At 40.6% G+C, this 24,609-nt stretch overlaps 1 protein-coding gene across 1 annotated transcript in view; it reads right to left on the bottom strand.

Moving 5' to 3' along the window:
• Mgam (maltase-glucoamylase) overlaps positions 1 to 22,086 on the bottom strand; it is a 143,647-nt gene extending 121,561 nt beyond the window's left edge. Inside the window, exons 1-10 of the mRNA XM_075953615.1 lie at positions 21,963 to 22,086; positions 19,786 to 19,958; positions 7,940 to 8,057; positions 6,261 to 6,370; positions 5,595 to 5,746; positions 4,990 to 5,161; positions 4,058 to 4,157; positions 2,135 to 2,247; positions 1,381 to 1,506; positions 181 to 312 (exon numbers count right to left, since the gene is read on the bottom strand). Of these exons, the coding sequence (XP_075809730.1) occupies positions 181 to 312; positions 1,381 to 1,506; positions 2,135 to 2,247; positions 4,058 to 4,157; positions 4,990 to 5,161; positions 5,595 to 5,746; positions 6,261 to 6,370; positions 7,940 to 8,057; positions 19,786 to 19,958; positions 21,963 to 22,086 (1,320 nt within the window). The remainder of the gene's footprint in view (positions 1 to 180; positions 313 to 1,380; positions 1,507 to 2,134; positions 2,248 to 4,057; positions 4,158 to 4,989; positions 5,162 to 5,594; positions 5,747 to 6,260; positions 6,371 to 7,939; positions 8,058 to 19,785; positions 19,959 to 21,962) is intronic.
• Positions 22,087 to 24,609: the final 2,523 nt, after the last annotated feature.

The raw sequence follows: 24,609 nt of genomic DNA, 5'->3' as shown, positions 1-24,609 counted from the left end.
AGTTACTTGAAGCTAAAGACCGAACCTCAATCAAGTCTCCAATAAAACATGCACATTCAAATGTAACTACTGAAGGCATTAAAACATCTTCATCTCATTGGAGACCAAGTAGAGAGAAGGGAACATAATAAAAAGGATGAGCAACCACCTGATTTTGGAGTTAAAAAAGGAAGAACATACCAAAATGATAATAAGTTTCTGCCCATTATTGTGTAACTCGTTAGCAAACTCCGGGAAGCCTTTATAATTCACTGGGTCATAAGTGAAGTCCTTCCTCTGGTCCATGTAATCGATATCGGCATGTTGCACATCCTGAAAGAATAGCAGCATGCACAGTTCAGTGCCTGTGAATTTCCCTGCTAAAGGGAATCACCATTATCACCTTTAGTTTTCAAGAGGAGAACCAACTCCTCTACTGGAATCCAAATGTGGTGCTATCTGTTACCAAATTCATCTTCTTCCAGAGCTATTTTGGAAAACAAATGCCCTCCTTATCTGCCTAAGGCTCAACCCTGCCCCTGCAATCAGATTAACTGCACAATTTACGACAAACCACTGTCACCAAGAAGATAAATGGTTATGATGAAACTACTTCCCTAATTTAACTAGTTTTTTACCTGTCTGAGCCAGTTTAGATTACTTGAGCCTGAACCAGTTTTGTCCATGTGTGTGCATGCGTACCTGCATGCATCTCTCTCTCTCTCTCTCTGTCTCTCTCTCTGTCTCTCTGTCTCTCTCTCTCTCTCTCTCTCTCTCTCTCTCTCTCTCTCTCTCTCTGTGTGTGTGTGTGTGTGTGTGTGTGTGTGTGTGTGTGTGTGTGTGTTGCCCTAACTCTTCGGGATCTAGGGGTTGGGAGCTGGAAGGCCTGCATTATGTATTACCTGACACAAAACCCGAGAATCAAGTTTTTACCAAGACCTTGAAGAAGAACTCTTATAGTAGTGTTATAGTCAATCTCTGCCATGATGTTTCTAAATCCAAACAATCTAACCAAGACTAAATATAAGGTAATAAACCTACATGGAGAAGTACTAGCTAAAATCTGAGCTAAAGAGAGAACAAACTTAACTAAAAATTAAATTCTATAAAAATGTAGACACGATAAGCCTAAGAAAATAGAAGCAGCAGAATGATACACAGTCAGCAACCAGGTTGCTGCCTCATCTGTACTGCCAGTCTGCAAGGACTGCTTCCTAGCGAGAACTACAGTTCTTGGAAAACAAGGGATGGATCTGACAAACTCTAGTATTCTCAGTACATAAAAGTCATTCTATTACCAAAAAGGGAACGAACTCAAAGAGGAAAAGTATGGGGAAGGCAGAGGCTGTTCCTGCTCCTCTGTGGATTTCTTCTTGGAGAACTGTGTTCAAGCTCACTTACAAAAGGGAGTTCTGCTGCACGGTTTCGATCCACAACTGTTTTCATCTTTTCTAGGGATTCGTAATCATACCGACTGAGGTGAAACCCAAGTGCCCAGTATGGAGGCAGAGCTGGCTGCCCGATGAGCTGAAAGAAACACGTGAAATGAAAGTCAGTAATGTATGTGTACACATGGCTTACACAGGGTATCTTTCCGAATTGCTCTCTGCCTTAGTTTTAAGGCATGGCTTCACATGAACTAGTGACTGTATAAGTGACCGAGAAGCATCCCCCAAGGATTCTCCTGTCTCTTGTCTCCCTGTTGTGAGATTACAGATATGCACCCCTGCATCAGCCTTTTACAGAACTGCTGGGCTTCTGAATGCAACTGCTCATACACATGCCGTAAACCATCTTTTACCATTAGTCCATCCCACAGCACAGAACTCTTTAAAATAAAGGCTTTTGTATGCATTGGTTCAGAGTATAAAATAGATTCAGTTTTTCAGTGTATTGATTCATTAACATTATAATGTTAGTTAACTTTTATATCTCCCTTTTAGGAGTAAGGGCACACTTTGGCATCTCTGTATCTTCTTACATTTTTAGAATAAAAAAAAAACTTCATGAAGAAATTTCCCTTGAATATATGAGGTCTGTCCAATGTCTTATATGTGTCATCTCTGGTGTGTCTAGCTCACATGTATGTGTTAAATTTACATCTCTTAAATGTTTGGTGTGTAGAATTCAGTCAAAGCCTTGATTTCGTATTTACCTCTATATACTCTTGGACAACTTGCTCAGGTGTGTCCCCCAAGAACACATAGAAGTCCAGAATTCCCCCAATGGTGCGGTATGTGATGGCTGGAGTAGGCTGAAGGGTAATATCTTAAAAGATTAAAATAAACAAAAACAAAAATTAGGATTTGTTCTATTGAAACAACTACAAAGTTTATAGTCATAGACACTAACTACATGAACTTTAGTAAAGTGACTTTTAATGTCCCACATGTTGTGAACAAATTCTGACATACATGAGGGCCAAAATATGTATTTTGCAATAAAATTCAATAGCAGGAAACTAGAATATCCTGACTCTTGTGCCATAACCCAGGCTCTGTCCAAAGAATAACCAGGCTCACAAATGAATCCAGAATTAGTTAATGCAGCACAAAGCTTACTTGAGGCCTATGGCCTTGTTTCTGAAACCCCTAGTTATTCAAGATCAGAGCCCCTCAAAATAACTCAGCTGTCACATATCCATTCCATAGAAGCAACAATGAACATCAGTAGCTACTGTCACAAGAATGTCACAAACCCCAATCTCTTCTCAGGTCCTGATACTTAATTCTCCTGCGCATGCCCATTTCACCTTGCCTGCCACTGGTGAGGGTCTGCGCATGTCCATTTCACTTTGCACGCCACTGGTGAGATTCTGTACATGCCCATTTCACTTTGCCTACTACCAATAAGATGGTATAAAAGCTTCAAGTTGCAGCCTTTTAGGTACTCAACCCTGAGGACATTTGCCTGTACATTCTTTGCATATGCAAATAAACTGTCTTTTGCTTGCTGGTATCTTTCTGGCAGTTTAGTTTGCAGGCCCACAAGAATTATATCTAAAAGGGCAGAAGAAAAAAAATCCCTCCGAACCCGTTGTTCTTATTCTATACCTCATTGTTACTGTAAATACACAGCCCAGCTAGACAGTCTGAAGTACTAGCCTCAGTGAAGAAGAGTCGAGGTAAAGCAGGTCAGAGACTATATCGTAAGTGTCAAGCCCCACTAAGCTCCCATCACCCTCCTCAGCAGTTGCCTCCTAGCCTTGTTCTGTGTCTAGTGTCAGAGGGTCTCAGAGTCTTCTGAATGCGCTCAGGTCACATAGGACTAAACCACACAGAGAACCTAGGACCTTGTAGCTTTCCCAACTCAAACTTGTGATTTCTTTTAAGACCACCTGAAACTGGACAGTGTGTTCTTTTTGTCTGTTCTTGGGCTATTTGTGTTCTAGAATGATCTTGGATCACCTAGATTGCTTCTCAAATCAAAACGAAAATTGTGGTGAGGGGTTAGATCTTTCTTTCTTACTTACTCTTTAAATTATTGCAAACTGGTAATGTCTATAAAAGAACATGATACTATTATGAGAAGACTTATGAAGATCTTTGGATATTGAATTAATGCTTAGTCTCAATATCTATACTCATCCTGTATGAACATAAAAGACTGTGTGGACCCCATCTTTAAATAACAATGATAGAATCCAATGATAATCAATTAGGAAAGTAAGTCTCAATATCCTAGTCCCACCAGCAACCCTGGATTTTGATCCATCTCTTCTTCCCCTGTGCTGACTATACTGGAACTGCCAGTTGAGATCACTTAATGTAAAACTAAGAGCAGTTATACTCTGTGGGTAGAACCTGTCTCACAGTAGACTACAGGAAGAGTTATTCTAACTCTGTAATAACAAACAATACAAAGGAGGTCACCAGGTTCGAGAGTTGAGAAGTCAGGGGAGAATCCTTTGCACACGGACCCCATGGGTAGCCAGATAAAGATGTCACAGCTGGAGAACACAGGCAGCCAGCCGTGCTTTAAACATTGTGAAAGGATTCATTCCTTTAACCATAGTGCTGTAAAGGGACTCTGATACATTCTGTGCTTGTTTGTTTAGGAATCGTCCTTGGTCCTTTACCCATGGCATTGCTGTTCATCAGAAACACCCCAAAGGAAAGTCCACTATTGTCTTCAAGGCACAGGAAGAATGTCTGCACACCGTACAAGTTATGTCCATTCTATAGGAAAACAATTAAAGAACACACATTTACAATTAAACAATCTAAACATCATGGCCAATGAAGATGCCAATGAATTTTTTATGAGTTCAACTCTCTATTTAGTAGACGATAACAAGTGAGTTTGTGCTTTCTCAAACAGTGCACCAACTCTGACCGTTCATCTATGTATATGGAGATCTTGACTTTTGTTAATACCTGGAAAGATATGAATGCTGAAACTGTTGTTCATAGAATCTCTCCTCTCAAAGAAGCCTGTCTGGTGCTCTATCGAGTTTGATAGAAATCAGCATCCATACAGATGTCTAAGGGCTTGGAAGTCCACACCACCCCATGGTTGAAGCTCCAGACTGGGTCATGATCACCAGCTGCTTCTCATAAGCTGCTCTCTCAAAACATTTTCCATCTATCTGATGGGTATTTGGGTAGCATGTTTTTAAATGAGACAGTTTACCACAGGCTCTAGGTTTCAGTGGGGAATTTATTGAGCCTCTCCTATGTTCCACTTGTTCTTCCAGATACTTCACATGTGTTGGCCATTTAGTCCTCACTACCGCCTATGAGTGTATGAACTCCGCTTGAAGTTTCACGCTCCACTGACTGAACTAACATTAACTAACTGAACTAACCTGACCTTAGCCTCATTTTGTAGGTGAGGAACCAAGACCCAGAAGGGTAAAAACTTAGCCAGAATCATACATAGCCGGTAAGTAGAAGATCTCAAAAGCCAAACCAAGCAGTGTCACTTCTGATTCTCACTTTAAACTGCAATGTCATGTGAACCTCAAGATGAAGGTGGTGATATTAAGAGAAAAGGGAGCAGAAAGCTTACCGCATTGGGAAATGTGTCCCTGGCAAACAAGGCCCAGGTCTTCCAATTCATGTCATGCTGGTACTGCTGGTGTACTTGTTCACCCAGACCATATACATTAGCGCTTGGCAGGCGGGCGGAGAACTGCAGGAACTGGTCAGAAAACACGAGGGGCCCAATACTTGAGTCAAACCTAGACACAGGAAAGCACAGAAATGAGTGAGGAGAGGACACAAGGCTTAGACAAGGGCTCTTCCCAGCTCACTGACTCCATAGTTCCTCTGCACATCTTCCTCTGACATTTTCCCATAGACACCAAGAGGCAAAACATCACTAGGCCAGGTAGCATTGTGGTATGTACCTTATGTCTATTCCTTACACACCTTACCACAAGATCAGAGCTTAAAACTGTTATAGACATTTAATAAGTCCTGAGTGGTGCTCATGTGATTAGACAGATGGGAGAAAGGGAAAAGAATAGTGTTCAGACAGAAGGGAGTAAGAGGAGGAAGACTTCACACCACTCACACACACACGTTTGGATCACAGTAAGGTCAGCAGCTTACACACTTCCCCTTATCATTACCGACCTACTCCCTCCCGCAGGATAATTTCCCCAAACTCACAGCACGCGGTTGTTGCTTTTCCTGGTGACTTTGATGCTAAATGGCTGTTTCGAGACCTCCACTTGGTAGTTCAAGGAAGAAGCAGCAGTTCCGGTGAAGGACCGCACGTGCTCATGGGGCACCTCATACCTGCCCTTGGTTGAGTCAGTCAGCTGCGCAGAGAGATGAATAGAAACAAACTCCAAATGAGAACTTATCTATCTTTCAAAACTGTCAGCAGCCTTTTCAAAACCAGTGCTTCCTATGTAGATGGTCCTGGAAATTAGACACTCATCAATCTAGCATTACGTCTAAAGGAATGTGCTTGTTATATTGCCAGCTTTATATGTATGTCTGTTGGGCATATGTTAGTCTTTAAGTAGAGATACACTGTGATTCTGAAGACTGTCTCTAGAAAATGCAAAGCCGTGGTAATATTTTGATCCCTTTTACAATTCTCACAGTATCTAAAACAAATGAGTGGAAACTGGAAATTCATTGGCAAGCTGTATGTATTGAGGAAGTCACCACATAGCAAGAAGGCTATCAAAGGCCTTGACAAACAAAGGCCACATGAATACACCAGGGAGTGACACTTCCTTTAGCAAAATATTCTTCGTTGCAGAAACTGCAGTTGTGAGGTATAAGAGTCCCTTTAAAAGATTTTTAAAAAAAACAAACTACAACCTTAAAGTGGAAGCGGTTCGGTGTCTGGTACTCCGCTGTGAGCAGGATGTTTTCGATGTTGTTTCCAAACAGCGATGGAGAAGGCAAGTTTTTCAGCTGGGCTGTGAATCCTATCATGTAGAGGAGAAAGGGTTTTCAGAGATGGTTCTGTACATTTGCAAATAGTGGCCACATAAAATTAAAATTCAAGTCAAAGGGGCGCATAAAAACCTTTATCTTCCGAAGAAGGGAAGATATAGATACATATCCCCTCGTACACACATCTCATCGTGGACTGGACCCTGAAGGTAATACTGTTAATATTGTATCCAAAATTACACAACCCTCTTCTATAAGATCTGAGTGAAAACACAACCCCAAAGCTAACTCTTTTGGTATGTGATCAGGACTCATCCCATGTGGATCAAACGCCTTTATGTTCTCAGTTGCTATTCCTTCTCAGTTATGTACTCAGTACATTACAGAGCATCTCGTACACTGACGTCATCTTTGCAGTTAAACAACACTCGGACAGAGAGTTAAGGCCTTGAAGAGTCCCACCCTTTCTTTACACTAGGAGCCTTACCACAGTGGTACCCACTGTCATCCTCACCCCAAAATGCTCATCATGATGCTTTTTTGTTTGGGGGTAGGAAGCATATCAGCCCACGAAGGTTGACATTAACTAAGTGACTTCTGAAGCATGTTTATAAAACTGCAACAGCTTCCATTTCATAAAAATTACAGTAGAATAGGGTTGAAAGGAATCTTGGAGATTATTATTTTCTTATTCCACACCTTAAAAATAATGAACTTGGTAACCAAAATAATCATAATAATTATTTAATTTGTTTCTGAGTTTCACAGACGTTTAATTTTATCATTAAATTTTCAGATAACCTGTATTGTCTCTACCTCCAACTAGTGGAAGGCAGCATCCCAGAACTTGAAGCTATAAACCCACCTGTTGATACAGAAATGGTATTTTATCCATTAGCATCTGTTATCCTAACAGATGAAGCTGTTAGGAGATGATAGCAAAGCACCTGACTTCAGATTTCTGGAACAAATTGCTCAACTTGTGACAAAGTCATGAAGTGCATGGAAGTGAAGACAGATCTTTGCATGAGCACTGTGGTTGTGTAGCGTGGGTTTATTGGACCCCTGACAGTGGGAGTGAGCATGTCCCTGACTCTTTTGCCTGCTCTTGGAGCCCTTTCCCTCCTGCTGGGCTGCCTTGTCCCACCGTGGTATGAGGATTCACGTCTAGTCTTATTGTAACTTAGAATGCCAAGTTTGGTTGATTTCACTGGAAGGTTTGTTCTCTTCTGGAGGGAAATGGAGGATCAGTGATCTAGGGGAGAGGGGAGTGAAGAGAGACTGGGAGGAAAGGAGAGAGGGGATGTACTGTATGAGAGAAGAAAAAAGAAAAATAAAATAAGTTTTTTATACAAAAAGAAAGAAAATACATAAATACTTATATATAAAAAATGATGCCAGAAACAGAACACTGTCTGTGTATTCCTGAGGCAGAGGAATTGCTGCTTGATGACAAAATAGGATCTAACCACTGACAAGAGCTATGGTCATTTCTGTCACATATGTAGCGTGACAACAGGACAGTCCGTACTCTGTGCTACTGCAGGCGTCCTCTAGGATGGAGCCTAGCCTCCAGGTCTGGGGCACCACCTTCAGCCTACCTGTACTTGTAAGCACAGGATCACTCTCCACTTGGTAACCATGATCCTTGGAATAGTAGCAACGTACATTAGCAGCTCCCTGAGGATCCCAGCAGCAGCCACGCTGGTCACATGTGTCCTGAAACAGAGGTTAGACTATTAACTCCATTTAGTTCACTACATTTGAAGAAATACGTATTAGTTCATTTGAGATTGTGATATTGGCAATTCACTTGTAAAAATGAGACTTGACCCCAAGAGGCAGAACTTCTCCAGGTCTCCTTGGCAACACTCTTCTTAAGAAGTGGTGTAGGAAACATAATGTATGTCTCACACAAAAAAACTGATATATATTCTTTAAAATTCTAAACCATAATGTATGTATATTACCAGTATTCAAAAATTATAAATGTAGCCTCATGCATATTATCTATGAATTAGAAAATGACAGAAACAGACACTCTTCAGATACTTTCAACTCAAACCAGTCTTGATTTGACTTTATTTGTTGTTTATTTATTGTGTGTACAGTGTGGGGTGTCAGCATTTGTTTGGGATCTCTGTGTATAAACTAAAGACACTCAGAACAGCAAATGCAGAAGCAGAATGCAAGGTATAAAGACAGGACAGATCGTGTCTAAGGATGTCCCAGGTCTACCTCCTTGGAACCTTCAGAAGGACTAGGTGGAAAGACCATACTACTTTTTAAAGGCTTGAGGAAGAATTCTGCTAATTCTATATGTTACACATCTGTATATATGTTACACACATGTGACTATGTGTGTGTGTATGTATGTATGTATATAAAATCTCAACTCCCCCAAAGGCAGAAAGTAATCTTTCCTTGACAAACCAAATAGGGTATAATTTTGCCTTAAGGAAGATGCCTGCCTATATCACAATTGATGTCTGAATCTAATTTTGGAGAAGCATTCAGAATAAACATTAAACAGTGCAGAGAAATCTTTCCTTGTATGAGTGGGCTTGGGGCTAGTGTCTCCCAGCTAGTAGGAAACAGAGGGGTGGCACTCGCGAGATTAGACCACAGGCAGAGGTAGCCTTTGTCTCACTCATTCTCTTTCACTTTCTCTACCCGAGCCCCTGCTATGGAAAAAGCGAGCTGTTATATCATGGAAGGGGCCACATAGTGAGGAACTCGAGGCAGGGTTCTCAGTCCAACTCCACAGAGCAGAGTCATGAAAATAACCCACATGGGTACGCTAAAAGCATCCATGTGCTCTCAGAAGACTCCATCAGGGTGGGTTCTGAGAATCACAAAGGTGTGGTTACCCAATCAAACCAAAGTCAACCAGACTTTCAGTAGAGAAAGCAAGAGAAAGCAGACTTGTTCCTGTAAGCCATTATCTTGGGCTAATTTGTTGCATGGCAATAGATGAGTAATATATCCTGTCATTACGCCTTACAGATACGGAACTCAAAGTCCATAGCATGAAGGGCTACAGATGTGAAGCCCTGCTAAGGACTTCGTAACAACTGAGAAATCAAAACCACAAACTGTCTGTTCCTTTTTTCCTGTGTTCTCAGTACCGCGAGACATGGGATAATGAAAATATGTCAATGTCTGGCGGGTGGCAAGGAAAAAATGGTGAGATGTATGAACAAATGCGTTTAGATGAATACTAATTTTATAATGCTGGCCATTACAAATATCTGTTATTCAAAATACTTAGAACAAGAACAAGAGACGGTTTGAATTTCAGATTTCTTTTTAGACTTTTTCATATATTTTTATGATAAAATTTTTTGAGAATAGAACCCTCTAAACACAGAGTTCACCTGTTTTTATATGTAATACATAACCTGAAGATGAAATACTTTTTGGATCTCCTCCCCCACCCTATTTTTTTACAGTACTGGCGTTAAACCTAGGACTTCCTGCATACTAGGCGAGCACTCTACCACCCAACTACAACTCCAGGATTTGTAAAATAGGCTTAAGTAATTTTTCCCATGAAACAATGTTTCATTGCAGGAAGTTTTCCATGTAGCATCACGTCAGTACTCAATGCCTTTCAGATTTCGGAGCACCCAGGTCTTGGATTTCTAAGGTAGCATGCCCAGTCTGTTTTAGATTTCGGAGCACCCAGGTCTTGGATTTCTAAGGTAGCATGCCCAGTCTGTTTTGAACATGAAAATAAAATGGTATCTATGTGGTTAATCTTCCTGTGGGGCCATTTTACTGTGATCTAAACTTTAATCTGTGGTTGTGACGTTGTTCAAAACTCACTCAGCTGATGCCTCAGGTTGCAGAGAAAAAAGGAAAAGGTGCTGGGAAGAACTTTAAGTGGGGTGGCTTTTATGTGTAACCAGAGTTTAATAATTTTTTTTTTCACTGAACTGTAAAGAACAAAGATCAGAGAGGCAAAAGTAGCGAGAGCATAATCGGTCTCTGTTGGTCAACTCAGAAATACTGACTACTGCTGCGGTGGAGCTGAGCAGTAGTAAGAAGTGGGAGGAGAGACAAGGCAGGGTTCACAGGGAAGGCATGGGACACCTAGGAACGACTGCAGGGGAACGCTATCATGCCAGAACAGAGACATGGAAGGACAAAGGCACACGGAAAGAAAGCAGACTTCAGGCACAAAACACCAAGTTCAACATGAGGATTAAAGTTTAACAGACACTGCCCAAACAGTATAGAATGTGTAACTACTAATACGGCAGGGAGGGGAAACCAGGTTAGGGAGGAACCTTTGGTCCCAGTAAGGGAAAGAAGGAGCCAGAGAGCGAGACACAAGCAGGAAGAAGAAATCCTTAGGAAAAGCAGTCCTGCCAGGTATCATGTGGCTTGACTGCCTAGAGACATCGTGATGGGGGCTGGTGCTACGGCTCAGCATGTACACAGCTCTCGCTTCAGTCCCTGGCACCCTGTTCCAGGCACTGTCACCTATGCTTATAATCCCAGCACTAGGGTGATGAACTAGAAAAATCAGAAATCCAAGGCCATCCTCAGCTACAGAGAATTCAAAGCCACGCCATGCTAGATGCAGTAGACACTGCCTCAACAATAAATACATGCTGTAAACAAAGGCACAAGACTTGCAAATGTGTTGAACATTTTCTCTTCTATGTGGAATTAATGGGGAAACGGACATGAAATGAAAGGAAACTCTTTAAGATGTGAAGTGGGGAGGACATAAGAGAAAGAGGACTGAGACTATATACCAGGAAAATGCCACTATGAAGCCCTGGGCTTTGTGCAATTAATGTGCTAAACAGGAAAAGAAATGTAATTATAGTTGGAGAAACAAATCAGTAGAAAACTCCCTATGGCAGACACAGCTAAAATTTAAGCTCACAAAGTCCCCGAAGACTAGCAAGAGAGAAGAATGGTGTGTAAAAGACAGTATTCATGTCAGACAAGGCTCCCCAAACTCAGTACCGGAGGTACAGTCTCCCCGCTGATATGAAGCCTGCAGTCCACACAGAACAAATCACAGGCCAGATATGACACATAGCCAAGGAAGAAGAATCAAAATATGTGGGGAAAAATACTTCAAAGCCCTGAATGAAATTGAGAGACAGCACATAATGGATAATTTTCAAGGCACACTCCTGAGTAACTAGGAGGAAATGTAGAAAAAAATGTAAAGCCGTTTTACTTTTTAACACAATAGACATATATTCACTCCCAAGTATTCACAAGTATTTACATCAAAGAATTTGACCAAACTTGAATCAAAGTATTTTAAACAAGGGCATGTGTATAGAACACAGTCTTTTTTTTTTCTTATCATTATCCCCTAAGCCACAGAACATAACAGTTCTTTACCTACACTTAAATTAGAATAGACATCTCAAATTGTCTAAAAAAGGCTAGAAGTGTAAGTATAGCAGTATACATGAACACATGGAGGTGCACGAAAAATGGCCAGCTAATTTATACAAGGCATTCAGCATCTGTAGGCTGTTCATCCATGGGGTCCTGGGTAAGTGTATTTATCACCAACTCACAGATGACTGAACGCACAGATGCAGAGAAACCAAATCCTGAAACCCCCGTTTTAAAATAAAATCAATATCTACTCTGCCCAGCTCTTACCTGTCTTGACATTTAAGAGTGATAGAATTCAGAACCTGGAAACAACCTAGATGTCCCTGAAAAAAGTCAGAACCTGGAAACAACCTAGATGTCCCTCAACCTAAGAATGGATAACGAAATGTGGGTACATTTACACAATAGAGTACTACTCAGTAGTAAAAAGTAATGACATCTTAAAATTTGCTGGCAAATGGAAGGATCTCAGGGAACAAAAACATATTGAGTGAGGTAACCCAGATCCAGAAAGACAAATATAATACTCACTCATAAGCGGCTTTTAGACATAAAGCAAAGAAAAAATAGGATACAATCCACAACCCCAGAGAACCTAGACAACAAAGATGACCCTAACAGAGACATACGTGGATCTAATCTACCTGAGAAGTAGAAAAAGACAAGATCTCCTGAGTAAATTGGGGATCATGGGAGAGGGTAGAAGGGAAGAGAGGGGAGTGGAGAAAATGTATAGCACAATAAAAATAATAAAAAGTTAATAAAAAGAGAAAAGAGTGATAGAAGAGGAGAAATAAAGAAGTATTTTATGTAACAAGTTGACTGAAAAGAAAAACTAAAACTAGAACATAATGTTGTCGGTATTGACAGAAAGAGGTGGAGGTTGCTCTTCCCATTGAGTCTGACTGGCCTGTGACTGCACAGTGCTGTTCCTGAGCCTGGCTAATAAGAAGACAGGCAGGTTTGTCCCCCATCTCTTGCAGCCCTGAGTTTTCATAATAGAAATTCATTTTCCCTACCTGATGAAGAGACCTCTAAGAGTCTCTGCGCCCTCATGAAGGGGGAAATGTACTCAAGTAGAAACATCCTCACAGCTGTTTTGGTCAAGGTGCCAGACACATGGGTGAACCCATCTTGAATCTCTTCACCAGCACAGATCAGTCACCAGGATAAGCCAGTAAGTTACCATAGCCAGCAGCACTCAGAATAGAAGAGATCAAGTCAAACCCTGCATGGGTCTCTACTCCATAAAATCATGAATGGCAATATGATCACTGTAATTTTGTACCACAAAATAATCCAGGCATAGTTACATGCACCAATGACTCCAGTGCTCTGGAGACAGATAACAGGACTGGGCAGTGTTGGTTACCGACCTGGTTTCAGGTTCAATGAGAGAACCTGTCTCCAGGGAATAAAGTGAGGTTGGTAGAACAGAGTCTGACATCCTCTCCTGGCATCCATACATATGCACCACACACAAGATTACCTAAACAGAGAGGCCGTGGTCTAAGAAAGCAGGGTGCAAAACAATGTTAGTGAGTCTTTTATGTTAAAAAGCAACCACCCCAGAGTTTGAGGGCTGCCAATGTGATGATGCTAAGAGGCGGAACCCCTTAACAGCAGTGATCAAAAATGGATGTCTCTATCTCATGAATGGGATTCAATGCCTTTTCTGTTCTCTCCCTGTGAGGATGCAGCAAAGGGACCTGCATCAGTGTGACTATGAACTTCCCAGCATCTGGAACTATGAGAAGTAAATTTCTGTTTATCATAATTTACTCAGTCTTGAGTATTCTGTTACAGCAACACAAAATTTATGAAGACAATGATATTCAGTCAAACCCAGAGTCTGTGTTAGTCAGAGGGCTCACAGTCATCCAGCACTTCACTGAAAAGCTATGTCATTGAGCTAAGGGGAATAGTAGCCCAAGGTAACCTCAGGTCAGTGCTCTACCGTTATGGGCTTCACATTGAAGACACTAGATATTTCTAGAGCTAGGACAATCTGATGTTGTGAGCAAAACCATGGAATGAGTAAATCTCCATAAAGAGCAGAAGTGTCCCGTTTTCTAGCCAAAGCGGGAATTTTAGAAGTTAAAGTACTCAATAATAAAGGAATCCAAATTAATTTGTACTCCCCAAAACAGTCACTGGTCATTTGCATGCCCAGAAACTTTGCAAAAAAGTAAAAATTAAAAAAAAAAACAAAATCAATCCTGGGCTAGCAAGATGGCTCAACAGGTAAAAGCGCTTTCTGTCAAGTCTGACAACCTGAGTTCAATCCTTAGGCCCCACATGTTAGAAGGAGAGAACCAATTCTTAGAAGCTGCGCTCTGACCTCCACATGTACACAGAAGCACATGAACACACAAACACTTATACACATAAAATAAGTAAACAAACATTCAATGAAATAAATAAAATTAATCTTGAATGATGGAAATATGTTGACTATAGACTATTTTAAAATGTGTGCATCTTGAGTAAGATATTAAAGGTTAACATGGCCACTTTATTCCATGCTATGTAAGATCTGATAGCAGGTATTTTTAATATTTATTTATTATTGTGTATACAGCGTTATGCCTACATGTATGCCTGCAGGCCAGACGTTTCGAGGTCTCATTATAGATGGTTCTGAGGCACCCATGTGGTTGATGGGAATTGAACTCAGGATCTCTGAAAGATCAACCAGTGCTCTTAACCTCTGAGCCATCTTTCCAGTGCCTGATAAGCAAATTTTAAAGAAATACACCTTCTCTGCTAGTCCATGATTCAGACTTTCAAGTCAGGGAACATGACCTTTGAAATAATAATTTTAAATTTTTAAGCAGTAGGGGGAGGGAGAGGTAGGGTATGAATTTGGTAGGGAAATATGGGAGATCCAAAACCAGTTGGAGCGAGGAATAAATATGAAAACTATACATGTATGAAATTTTCAAAAGTAAGAGAATACATCTCAAAAGCTGTTCATAATCCCAGAGGTTAATGGCGTTTAATGATCACTGCTTAGTGACTCTGTTTATCTGAACATACTGTCTCAATAACTGATAAGGATTTGAAATAGCAGGCAAAGAAACCTGACATCTTTTTCCATGTTCCAGTTTCTTATCAGTGTATTTACGTGATCAAGTTTTATGACTTATCAACAAAGACAGTATGTTTTGCAGATAGAATAATGAGCCTCCACCTAAAAATTACTCTGGGTGTGCACAACATCCGCGCATAGCCATTAGTTGGTTCAAGGAAGAGCCGTGAGCTTCAAGGTCCCAGAAAGAGATTTGAGGTTGGGTCATGTTCAGATATGGGATCTGAGCACATTGGAGAAGTGGAGCCCTTGTCTGGGTTCTTAGTCTGCTGCTGCTTTGAGGAACTCTGGCTGGACAGTACTAGTATATATTCTATAAAATATAAAAATATTTCTGAATATTGAAAGTTAGCCTTTCTAATATCATAAGATTACCACTACTGTTTATGGAAAATTCATGTCAATTGCTTTCAGATTAATCATCTGTCCTAGTGATTTAGAGTATGCAGCTTATGTTAAGCATGCAAATTTGTTCTCCCATGTGATCACAAAAACTCTAACCCTAAAAAATTAAAGTGTTTAAATTTATCATTTAATATCCTTTTCCTAAGCTAAATATCTTGACTTGAACTAAATATTTCTTTTCCCTGCCATAAATAAAATCTGGAACTGGGGATAAAAGGCTCACAAGAGAGGGAGAAAGATGTCCTGCTTCATAAATGATGGCCTTGAAATCCATGTCAAGGTCTGTTTCTTAAACCTGCACATGGATTACAAAGGTATAAGAAGGTTAAACGGTCTGCAATAATAGGACAAATTATTTGAACTTGACCTGATACTGATAAAAGTGAGCAGTGTTGGGTATGTGCAGCTTTAATGCATGTGTGAGCAGAGGAGAGAAGAAATAATTCAGAGGAGATTCGAGGAGGTTCCTGGAGGAATGGAAGTCTAGCCGTGGTTAAAGGAAGGCAGCCATAAAATGACTCATCATGACGTTCTGCTAATCTCATAGACCAGGGTCATGCTCAGCCATCACCAGAAAAGCTTCCTCCTTCAATAGATGAAAGTAAGCTCAGAGAACCAGCTGGACAAGGTTCAGAAAATGGGAGATCTTGGAACACTCAGTCCTCAGGGAATGTGTCCATCAGTTCCCTTCTCTCGGGGCTCAGGGAACCCTGAGGAAGAGAAAGCAGAAAGAGTGTAAGAGCCAGAGGGTGCACAACACCACGAAAACAGGCCTTCGAAACACAGCAAGACCAATGCATATGTGAACTCACAGAGACTGTGGCAGCATGCACAGGGCTTGCACAGACCTGGGCCTCATCGGGTCCTCACTGCTGAGAAGGGAAGTGGACACATGCCCCCATCCCTAACCCAGAAGCTCTTTCCAATTGATAATCACTCACAAATGAAGAATTCATTTTCTCCAATGGAGTGGCACTGGGTATGCAAACTACTCTTCAGGGCAGACCCCATTTCCAGCAGAAGACGCCAACATAAAAAGAACTCTATGGCGTTTTAGAAGTTCTTTGTTTTAAAATGCTTTCAGGGGGACGTTTTTCCCTTACATAAATATCATGATTCTAGTTTTGTATGATTCTAGCTTTTATGGGTTTTCTATATATGTGTGTGTGTGTGTGTGTGTGTGTGTGTGTGTGTCTGTATCTACATGTGTTTCTTAAGCTTTTTTTCTTCACTCTTTCTTTTTCCTGAGTGTGTTTGTTTGCTTGTTTGTTTGTTTGACCCTATTCGGGTTTGTTTCTTCTTATTTTTTCTACTTTTATTTTATTGCCTTTTAGATGCTTAATAAGAGAGAGAAAGAAATGTTGTGGATTTGGCTTGGTGGGACAGTATGGAGATTCTGGGAGGAGTTGGGAGAAGAGAAACTATAATTAGAATATATTGTATTTTCAAACATTATTTTTTAATAAAAATATATCCTAACCAAAGAAAGGAGTTAAAGGAAAGGAATACATTATGAAATTCTCAAAAAAATAAATGACTCATTGTAAAAGATTCTAAGAGTCTAGTCTCTTCAAAATAAAATTTTAAATAGGTATATATTATATATTACTATATTATATACATGTATTCACATGTAATAAAATCAATAAGAAATTAAAAAATGAAACAATTTTTTAAAATTCTCCTAAAATAACTCAGAATTGTCCCCAGTCCTAGACACAGATATCCACCACCCCACCCCACCCCCACCCTGTTAAGAGCAAGAAATAAGGCCTGGACTGGTGGCACACATCTTTAATCCCAGCACTTGGTAGGCAAAGGCACGTGAATCTCTGTCTGGTCTACACAGACAGAATGTCTACACAGAGAAACCCTGTCTCAAAAAAAAAACACCAAAATAATAAATAATAATAAATAACAATAATTATAAGATTAAATAAATAAATAGTAAGTAACAGGAGCTGGGGAGGTGGCTGAGTAGATAAAGCACCAGTGCTTTTGCAGAGGACCCAGCTGTTCAGTCCCCAGCACCCACATAGCAGGCTAACAACCGTCTTCAACTCTGCTCCCGGGGACTCCAAGGCCGACTTCTGGCTTCCCAGGGCACCATCAGGCATGTACATAACACACACACATAGATGCAGCACAACACTATACACATAAAATAAATCTTAGAAGCACACTTTTAAAAAGAGCAGGGAACAATTGTATTTACAACCAGAAATCATCTTCAGAGACATTTATAATGTTAATTTTCTTGTCCTAAGACAGAGTAGAGGAGAGGGATAAAAATTAAACTGCACTGGCCTCGGCGAGGGAATCTTCCTCTCTGTCTGTCGTCTGAATTCATCACTGCTTCCTATCCACCTCCATACAACCCTTTAACACATCTATCGTCCATATGTTCAGACCCTCAGCAATAACATAGACCGCTAGATCAATAGACAGCGCACAGGTCACAAAGCAACTGTACCACCTAAGCTCAGAAACATCTTCTGTGAGAAAACAGATCACTGAATGTGGCAGTATTTCCCTCCAGCTGGGCCAAGGAGACACAAGACAACAGATGAACATAAAGATCACAAGGCTATTCAGGTGGCTGCATCATGTTGGAAAATCTAACGGTCCCTTTCTGAACAGCACCTTGATTGGAGAGAATTATAATAAGGTATTAAAACAGTGGGATGAACATTACTGTGGCACTGACGACATTTGAAATTCAACGATATCCTGCAGCTCGATGAAATACGGTAAGGGTAACACAGTGAAAAAAAAATGATCTGCTTCTAGGAGCTATGTGGTACACTCATTTCCTAGAATAATAGGAAACTAACAAATTATTTGATTTAAGTCATTTTTTTACAAACCAGTGCAAAAGGAAAAAAAATATATTGCTTTTGCAAAACACATCTAGACCACAGCTGTCCATCCCACAGCACAGAGCATACGGACAGACAGGACTCAGCCATCAAGCTCCGACTTAGGCTGACGTCTTGGCAGTCTTCCCTGGACACTCTTGCTTTCTCTGGGCTGTGCAGAATGGTTCAGTTCAACAACCGAGGCCCCCAGCCCCGCCAGTGCAGCTTTGATCACTGCTTCCACCTTGAAATCATCTTCAGTTCCACGGGGACGACGCAGGAGTTTAAGTGCCTGCTGCACGTCTCGTTCTTTCTCTCTGTCCATCAAACCCTTTCTTACTTCTCTTTAGTTTCGGGCCCATACCTAAGATGCTTTTCTTCATTCTCCCTTCTGTGTTCTCCTTTCTCAGAGTCTCTCGTTCTCTTCTTCCTTTTTCATCACTATTACCTACCTTTCCTCAGCCCCAACGGCTGTTGCTAGCTACAACACATAACACCCTCCCCTCCAACTTCTGAGTCCTGCTATGCCCTCCAAGATCTCCTCTTCTCTTTTCCTCATATTTATTCTCTTACAACATTGTTCTCCTTGCTTTCCGCCAAGAGATCCCAGCCATATTCCTGTTTACAAAGTCTACGCAACAATAAAGCACTCCTGGAAAGGTAGAATAGATGGCTATCAAAAGTTGGTCCATAAAACATCACACATATAGGTATTTGGATGCATGTGATTTCTGGTTGACATTTTATTTCTCGGGTACCTTTATGTTTTTAGTTATTTATTTTTGCTTACTTTATGAGATAAGCAAAAGGACCGTTGTGATGCCTCACCCTCCAGTGACACACCCACTGGAATTACATCGCATCCTCTCATTAATAGCAATCCACTGGGGCCCAGGAGTGGAGGCAGTGACTTTCTAGAACATCACAGACCGCTCCAGCACTGTGAGAACAGAGTGACTGTCACACGTGTCCAAGAAACACATGCCACCAACATCCACTGATACCAATCTGTTGTTTCACTTGGGTGGACTTCGCTCAGGAGGCTGCACTCTGCTTTCATTTAGATATAATTTTGATTCTCGGAATGTAAATGACATATCTCTTGCAATAATGGCTTTATTATCATAATACTCTCTCCGATTTGCATAAGCTGGGGACCTCGAAATGCTGTACTAAAGTGCCACGTCCCTGCAAGCCCTTTACTCTGGTATTGATTACCTTCTTCGTTCTAAAGTTCACTCTTGAAACTTTGTCCTTATGTCAAGTCATGCTTTGTGCACATGCATAATTTTTTTGTAGACCCCAGATAACCTTTTGGTATGACATAATGCCAGCAAGAAGAGAGGTGGTCAAAGCTGAGGACGGCCATCAAGTGTGGCCTTGTGAAAAAAGACAAACACACATGGAACACACTTACACTAAAATCATGGCCATTTCTTTCTCTGATAGAACTTGCTGAATCTGGCAACTGAGGCTTTATTCTAGTTCTTCTTCCCTTGACTCTACATGACCATACAAACATGGATGTAGTTTAAGTTATGTGAGCTACTAATGCTGCCACACACACACACAACTTTCTGTGAAATGGAAAAAAAAGAAGAGGAAGAAGAGGAGGAGGGGAAAAAGAAGGAGGCCAACAAAGAGAAGAAATATGAAGAAGAGAAGAAGCTGCACCTTGTAGGAATGATTAACTGAAAACAAGATGCACAGCACTCACCTTGTCAGGGGTCTTGTCAGGAATACAGCTTATCCGTTCCTCCTCACTTAGCACTGGGCAGTTGGGAGGGCCGAGAGTGGTGGGAGGGCTAAGGGTGATGGGAGGGCTGAGGGTGGTTGTTGTGGTTGTGGTTCTCGTGGTTGTGGGCTCCGGAGTGCTAGTTGTCTCAGAATCTAGGAGAGTCATATCACAAAAGCAGACACACAATAATTGGAATTATATATGACCAGGCATTCAGGAGGACCAGGATTCTCTGCACTTCCAACGCTGTTGATTCCTCTCCTGACTGCTCTCTAGTTCCATGTGTTTAAAATTCTGCAGTTTTACCTCATAGCACCTTGTTTTGTTCTTGCTAACTGTATTTACCTCTGTGTATACCAACATAATCTCCTTCTTTGGTTGAGGTTCCCTGAATTATGGAACATACAAGACAAATTACCCCATCATTAGAAGCTTGCAAAACTGGACACCATCTTGGCTTTAGGCTATGTCAGTAAATCATACCCTGTCAGTCAAATCAGGTCAAAACCTGTCTCTATAAATGAAGTATTGCTGGAACACAAATACACTCATTTATTGGTAACTACTCTATGTTGCCATGGCAATGGTATACTTGATCATAGAAACCATCTAAGCCAGTCAATCTAAAGACTGACTGAAGGTCAAAGGACAGCCTGAATGACTCAGTCTTATCTTTCCATCATGTGACTTTTAGAGATGGACCTCAGATAATCAGGCTTGGTGAAAGTGCTTTTTACTACTAAACCATCATCTCACTGGCTCTGACAATCTAATACTTAATCTCTGACCTTTTAGAAGAGTCTGCGAACCTCTGTGGGAGCTATACACAGAGAAAACCCAGTAAATGTGCTGTCTTTTTTTTTAATTTATTTATTTATTAAGGATTTCTGCCTCCTCCCCGCCACCGCCTCCCATTTCCCTCCCCCTCCCCCGATCAAGTCCCCCTCCCTCATCTGCTCAAAGAGCAATCAGGGTTTCCTGACCTGTGGGAAGTCCAAGGACCGCCCACCTCTATCCAGGTCTAGTAAGGTGAGCATCCAAACTGCCTAGGCTCCCCCAAAGCCAGTACGTGCATTAGGATCAAAAACCCTCTGCCATGGTTCTTGAGTTCTCAGTATTCCTCATTGTCTGCTATGTTCAGCGAGTCCGGATTTAGCACAGAAATTTCAATTCTGTTTTCTTGGGCAACAGTCCCTTAGAACACTTTCAGACGGTGGCATTCTTTTGTAAGTATACATGCCAAGTGACAAAAGGCAAGTCTAGAAACTAACCCAGGGCTAGAAAACTGATTTCTAATATAAAGATCAGTAAAACAGAAAGGGCATTGCTATTCCACACTGAAATAGGGAAGAAGTTTTATTTACAGTACTATCTTTATAAACAATGACATTATAACAAGAAAATGTTGCTTCTAGTTGTTTTTCTTTGCACTGGGGCTTCCAGTTCGAAAACGATGCATTAAACAAATTGTGTTTGATCTCACTTCTGCATGAGGCTTTAGCTCTCTCTTCAGAATCACGAAACTATAATACTTAATGATCTTTGAGATTCTTATTTTATTTTCTGTAAAAAGCAAAAATTGATGTAGCTGGGTGTTGAGTAGAATGGACAAAAAAAATGGTTTGACAGTAGTCACAGGCTGGCTCTTGATAGCCTGGTTCCCACAAGAAGTGATTCCTGTGTGAGGCAGACAGGGAAGCCTGGATCATTCAGCATACCCTAGCCCATCTTTTGAGATATATCATCTCAAAAATCATTTGATAAAAATAACGTGAGTAGGTTTTAAAGAATCAATTTGGGGCTTTAAATAGTTGAATTGATATATAGTAAGTATATACATGTATTTCCTTTTACACAGCACATTGTTCATTATCATTATTAACAGAACTATATTTTATAACATTCAGAAAATACATTTCTAAGCCAACTGTGGAGCTAGATCCAGTGTACTAATTAAATGTGGAAATGAAAGTTCCAGAATTTAAACCTACTATCTATTGACCTGCCGTGGTTTATAGATATTCAGTAAGATACCTACAATCCGCAGACATTCACATCTGCATTCATACATACATGAAGCAATAGAAAGGCTTGACTTCGCTACCATAGGCGGTGAGTTTGCTCTGATTTGGGAGGGACTCAGAGTCACTCGTTACCATTTGATGGAGTAGAATTGGCTAAGAGCACAATTAGAACCACAGCAACGATGAACAACAGGAGCAGCAGGACAATGAGGACCAGCTCCAACTTGCTGAACTTTTTAAACCTTCGGATGGCCATCTGAAAAGAGAGAGAACAGTTTTAGATTTAAACCTTCGGATTGCCACCTGAAAAGAGAGAGAACAGTCTTAGATTTAAACCTTCGGATGGCCACCTGAAAAGAGAGGGAACAGTTTTAGATTTAAACCTTCGGATGGCCATCTGAAAAGAGAGAGAACAGTGTTAGATTTAAACCTTCGGATGGCCATCTGAAAAGAGAGAGAACAGTTTTAGATTTAAAATGGGCTTAATTATAACTAGAAAATTTTAATCCCAAAACTCAAATGTATGTAAAACTTTCTACCACCTAAATTTTCAAATAAAATAAAATAAAACCCAGTTCCTGAACAACTTCCTTTTAGCATTATTCCTATTTAGTTGCTGCCCTGATCCCACACCACTATGAGGCAAATCTCAAACTGCATCTATCTTAACCTGAAAATATTACATTTTATCTTCAAAACACAAGAAACCTTACAAAGCAACCAGCAAAACACTAATTATGTCACCCATGTATTTTTACAATGACTCCTTACTGTAAATAAGAAATGCCTAACCAAAGTTGAAATTCACCTTTTATAAATTCTTCAAATGACTTTTATAATTTTTAAAATAATTTTTCATAAATGTTGGGTCTCCCAAAGATGAAAGTGAGGTGTATATGTTGTCATTAGTTTATATCTGAGTCACTCTAACCAAAAGGGCCTGTTATGTAGACAGGTAATACAGTTTGGGTGTCATTAATTGGATTCTCCTCATGCTAGCTAATTGATAGGATCCAACATTTCCTCAGAGTTAGTGTTTATGGTTTTAGCAGCAAAGGAGCATAGATGGCAAGGCATCTTTACCAGGAAACATAAAATCTAATTTTCTGTCTTGTGGTACGAGTAGCCACTGGCATTTCCAAGATATATTGTTCCATTAAGAAAGATAAAATAGGGTACTGCAATTCTTTAATCTGTTAATTGCTAGAAGAAATATTTCTAGAGACAGAACTATAACTTTATCTACAACTTGCGTCAGAAGCATGCACTTCCCAAAGGGATAATGGGTTCAACGTTTAATTCCTTTATTTTCTTCTCATCAAAACTTTGTTTTCCTGACATCTTTCAAAGGAGACTGAATATGCTTCTAATCATTTTCATAAACTGGTAGATTTAAACACATATAACTCTTAACAATCCACTGGTAACATCAATTCTCATGTTTTCCCATCTTTACCCAGAAGGAGCCTCTTCAAGTTGGTATACTCTTAAGAATCTTTTATAGTATTCTTCCTTTCTGGCACAATGCGGTATCCCTGGTTCCTCTTACCCTTCCCCTACCCTGATCTATAATTACATATCAACCAGGAGCCTCTGTTCCTTCTAAAGGGCGCAATATTTAGGAAGAACGGAGCTGATGAAATTCTAACCTGAGAATTTAGAATTAGAGGGCTTCATGCATCACTTGGGTAGCGGTCACTTTCTAAGGAGGTCATCTGATGAGTCCCTGAGGATTTGTGAGCTTAATTTATTCTAGATTTATTTTATTTTCTATGTATGAATGCTTTGCTTGCACACATGTATGTGCACCGTGTGTTTGTGTGTGTGTGTATGTGTGTGTGTGTGTGTGTGTGTGTGTGTGTGTGTGTGTGTGTGTGTGTGATACCTGTAAAAGTCAGAAGAAGGTTGCAGATCCCCTGGAAAATTGATTGTGAGCTACCATATGGGTGCCAGGAATCTTACCCAGGTCCTTTGCAAGAATAACAATTGCTCTTAACTGCTGAGCTATATCTCTGGCCCCAGGAATTGTTATTTTGAAAGTACAGAAATTATACATTTAGTTCCAGATATGATTTGACTATGTACATCCATCTGAAATCCCATGATGCGACCTAACATGCAATGGTTATGAAAGACAGTATCTTTGAGGGAGGGGTTGTGGTGAGGGGTTTGGGTGACAGACAGCTCTGCTGCACACTGTGAAGCTCTGTTCCTAGCAGCATGCTCTGATGTGACTTTCTTATCTTCTTTTTTATTTTATTTAAATAACTTTTTTCATTTATTTTACTTTTTGTTGTTTTTTTTTGTTCTTGTTGTTGTTATTTTGTTTTGTTTTTTGATTCTTTTGAGACAGGGTTTCACTGTAGTTTTAGAGCCTGTCCTGGAACTAGCTCTTGCAAACTAGGCTGGCCTTGAACTCACAGAGATCCGCCTGGCTTTACATCCCTAATGTTGGGATTAAAGGCATAGCTACCACCACCCGGCTCATTTATTTTACGTGCCAACCAGTTTCCCTTCTCTCTTCCCACCCCCTTCCCTATTCCATCCTCTCCTTCCCCATCCACTCCTCCTCCACCTCCACCATAGGGCCTCAACTTGCTGTGCCATCCTTCTTATCTTCTACGTGTTTTATGGCCCTGTTATCTGAGATACACACAGTAAAGAAGACCCGTGAGCAGTGGCCTTGCTCACTCAAGGCCACTCTCCTTCCTCACCACCCCCCCTTTTCAGCCCGACTTATAAACTATGCACTATTTACTCCCAGAGAGTATGTCCTATC

The sequence above is a fragment of the Microtus pennsylvanicus genome, chromosome 19 (assembly GCF_037038515.1).
Source record: "Microtus pennsylvanicus isolate mMicPen1 chromosome 19, mMicPen1.hap1, whole genome shotgun sequence".
NCBI classification, from domain to species: Eukaryota; Metazoa; Chordata; class Mammalia; order Rodentia; family Cricetidae; genus Microtus; species Microtus pennsylvanicus.
The sequence above is the reverse complement of the archived record's forward strand: the minus strand, read 5'-3'. Positions and strand labels throughout refer to the sequence as shown.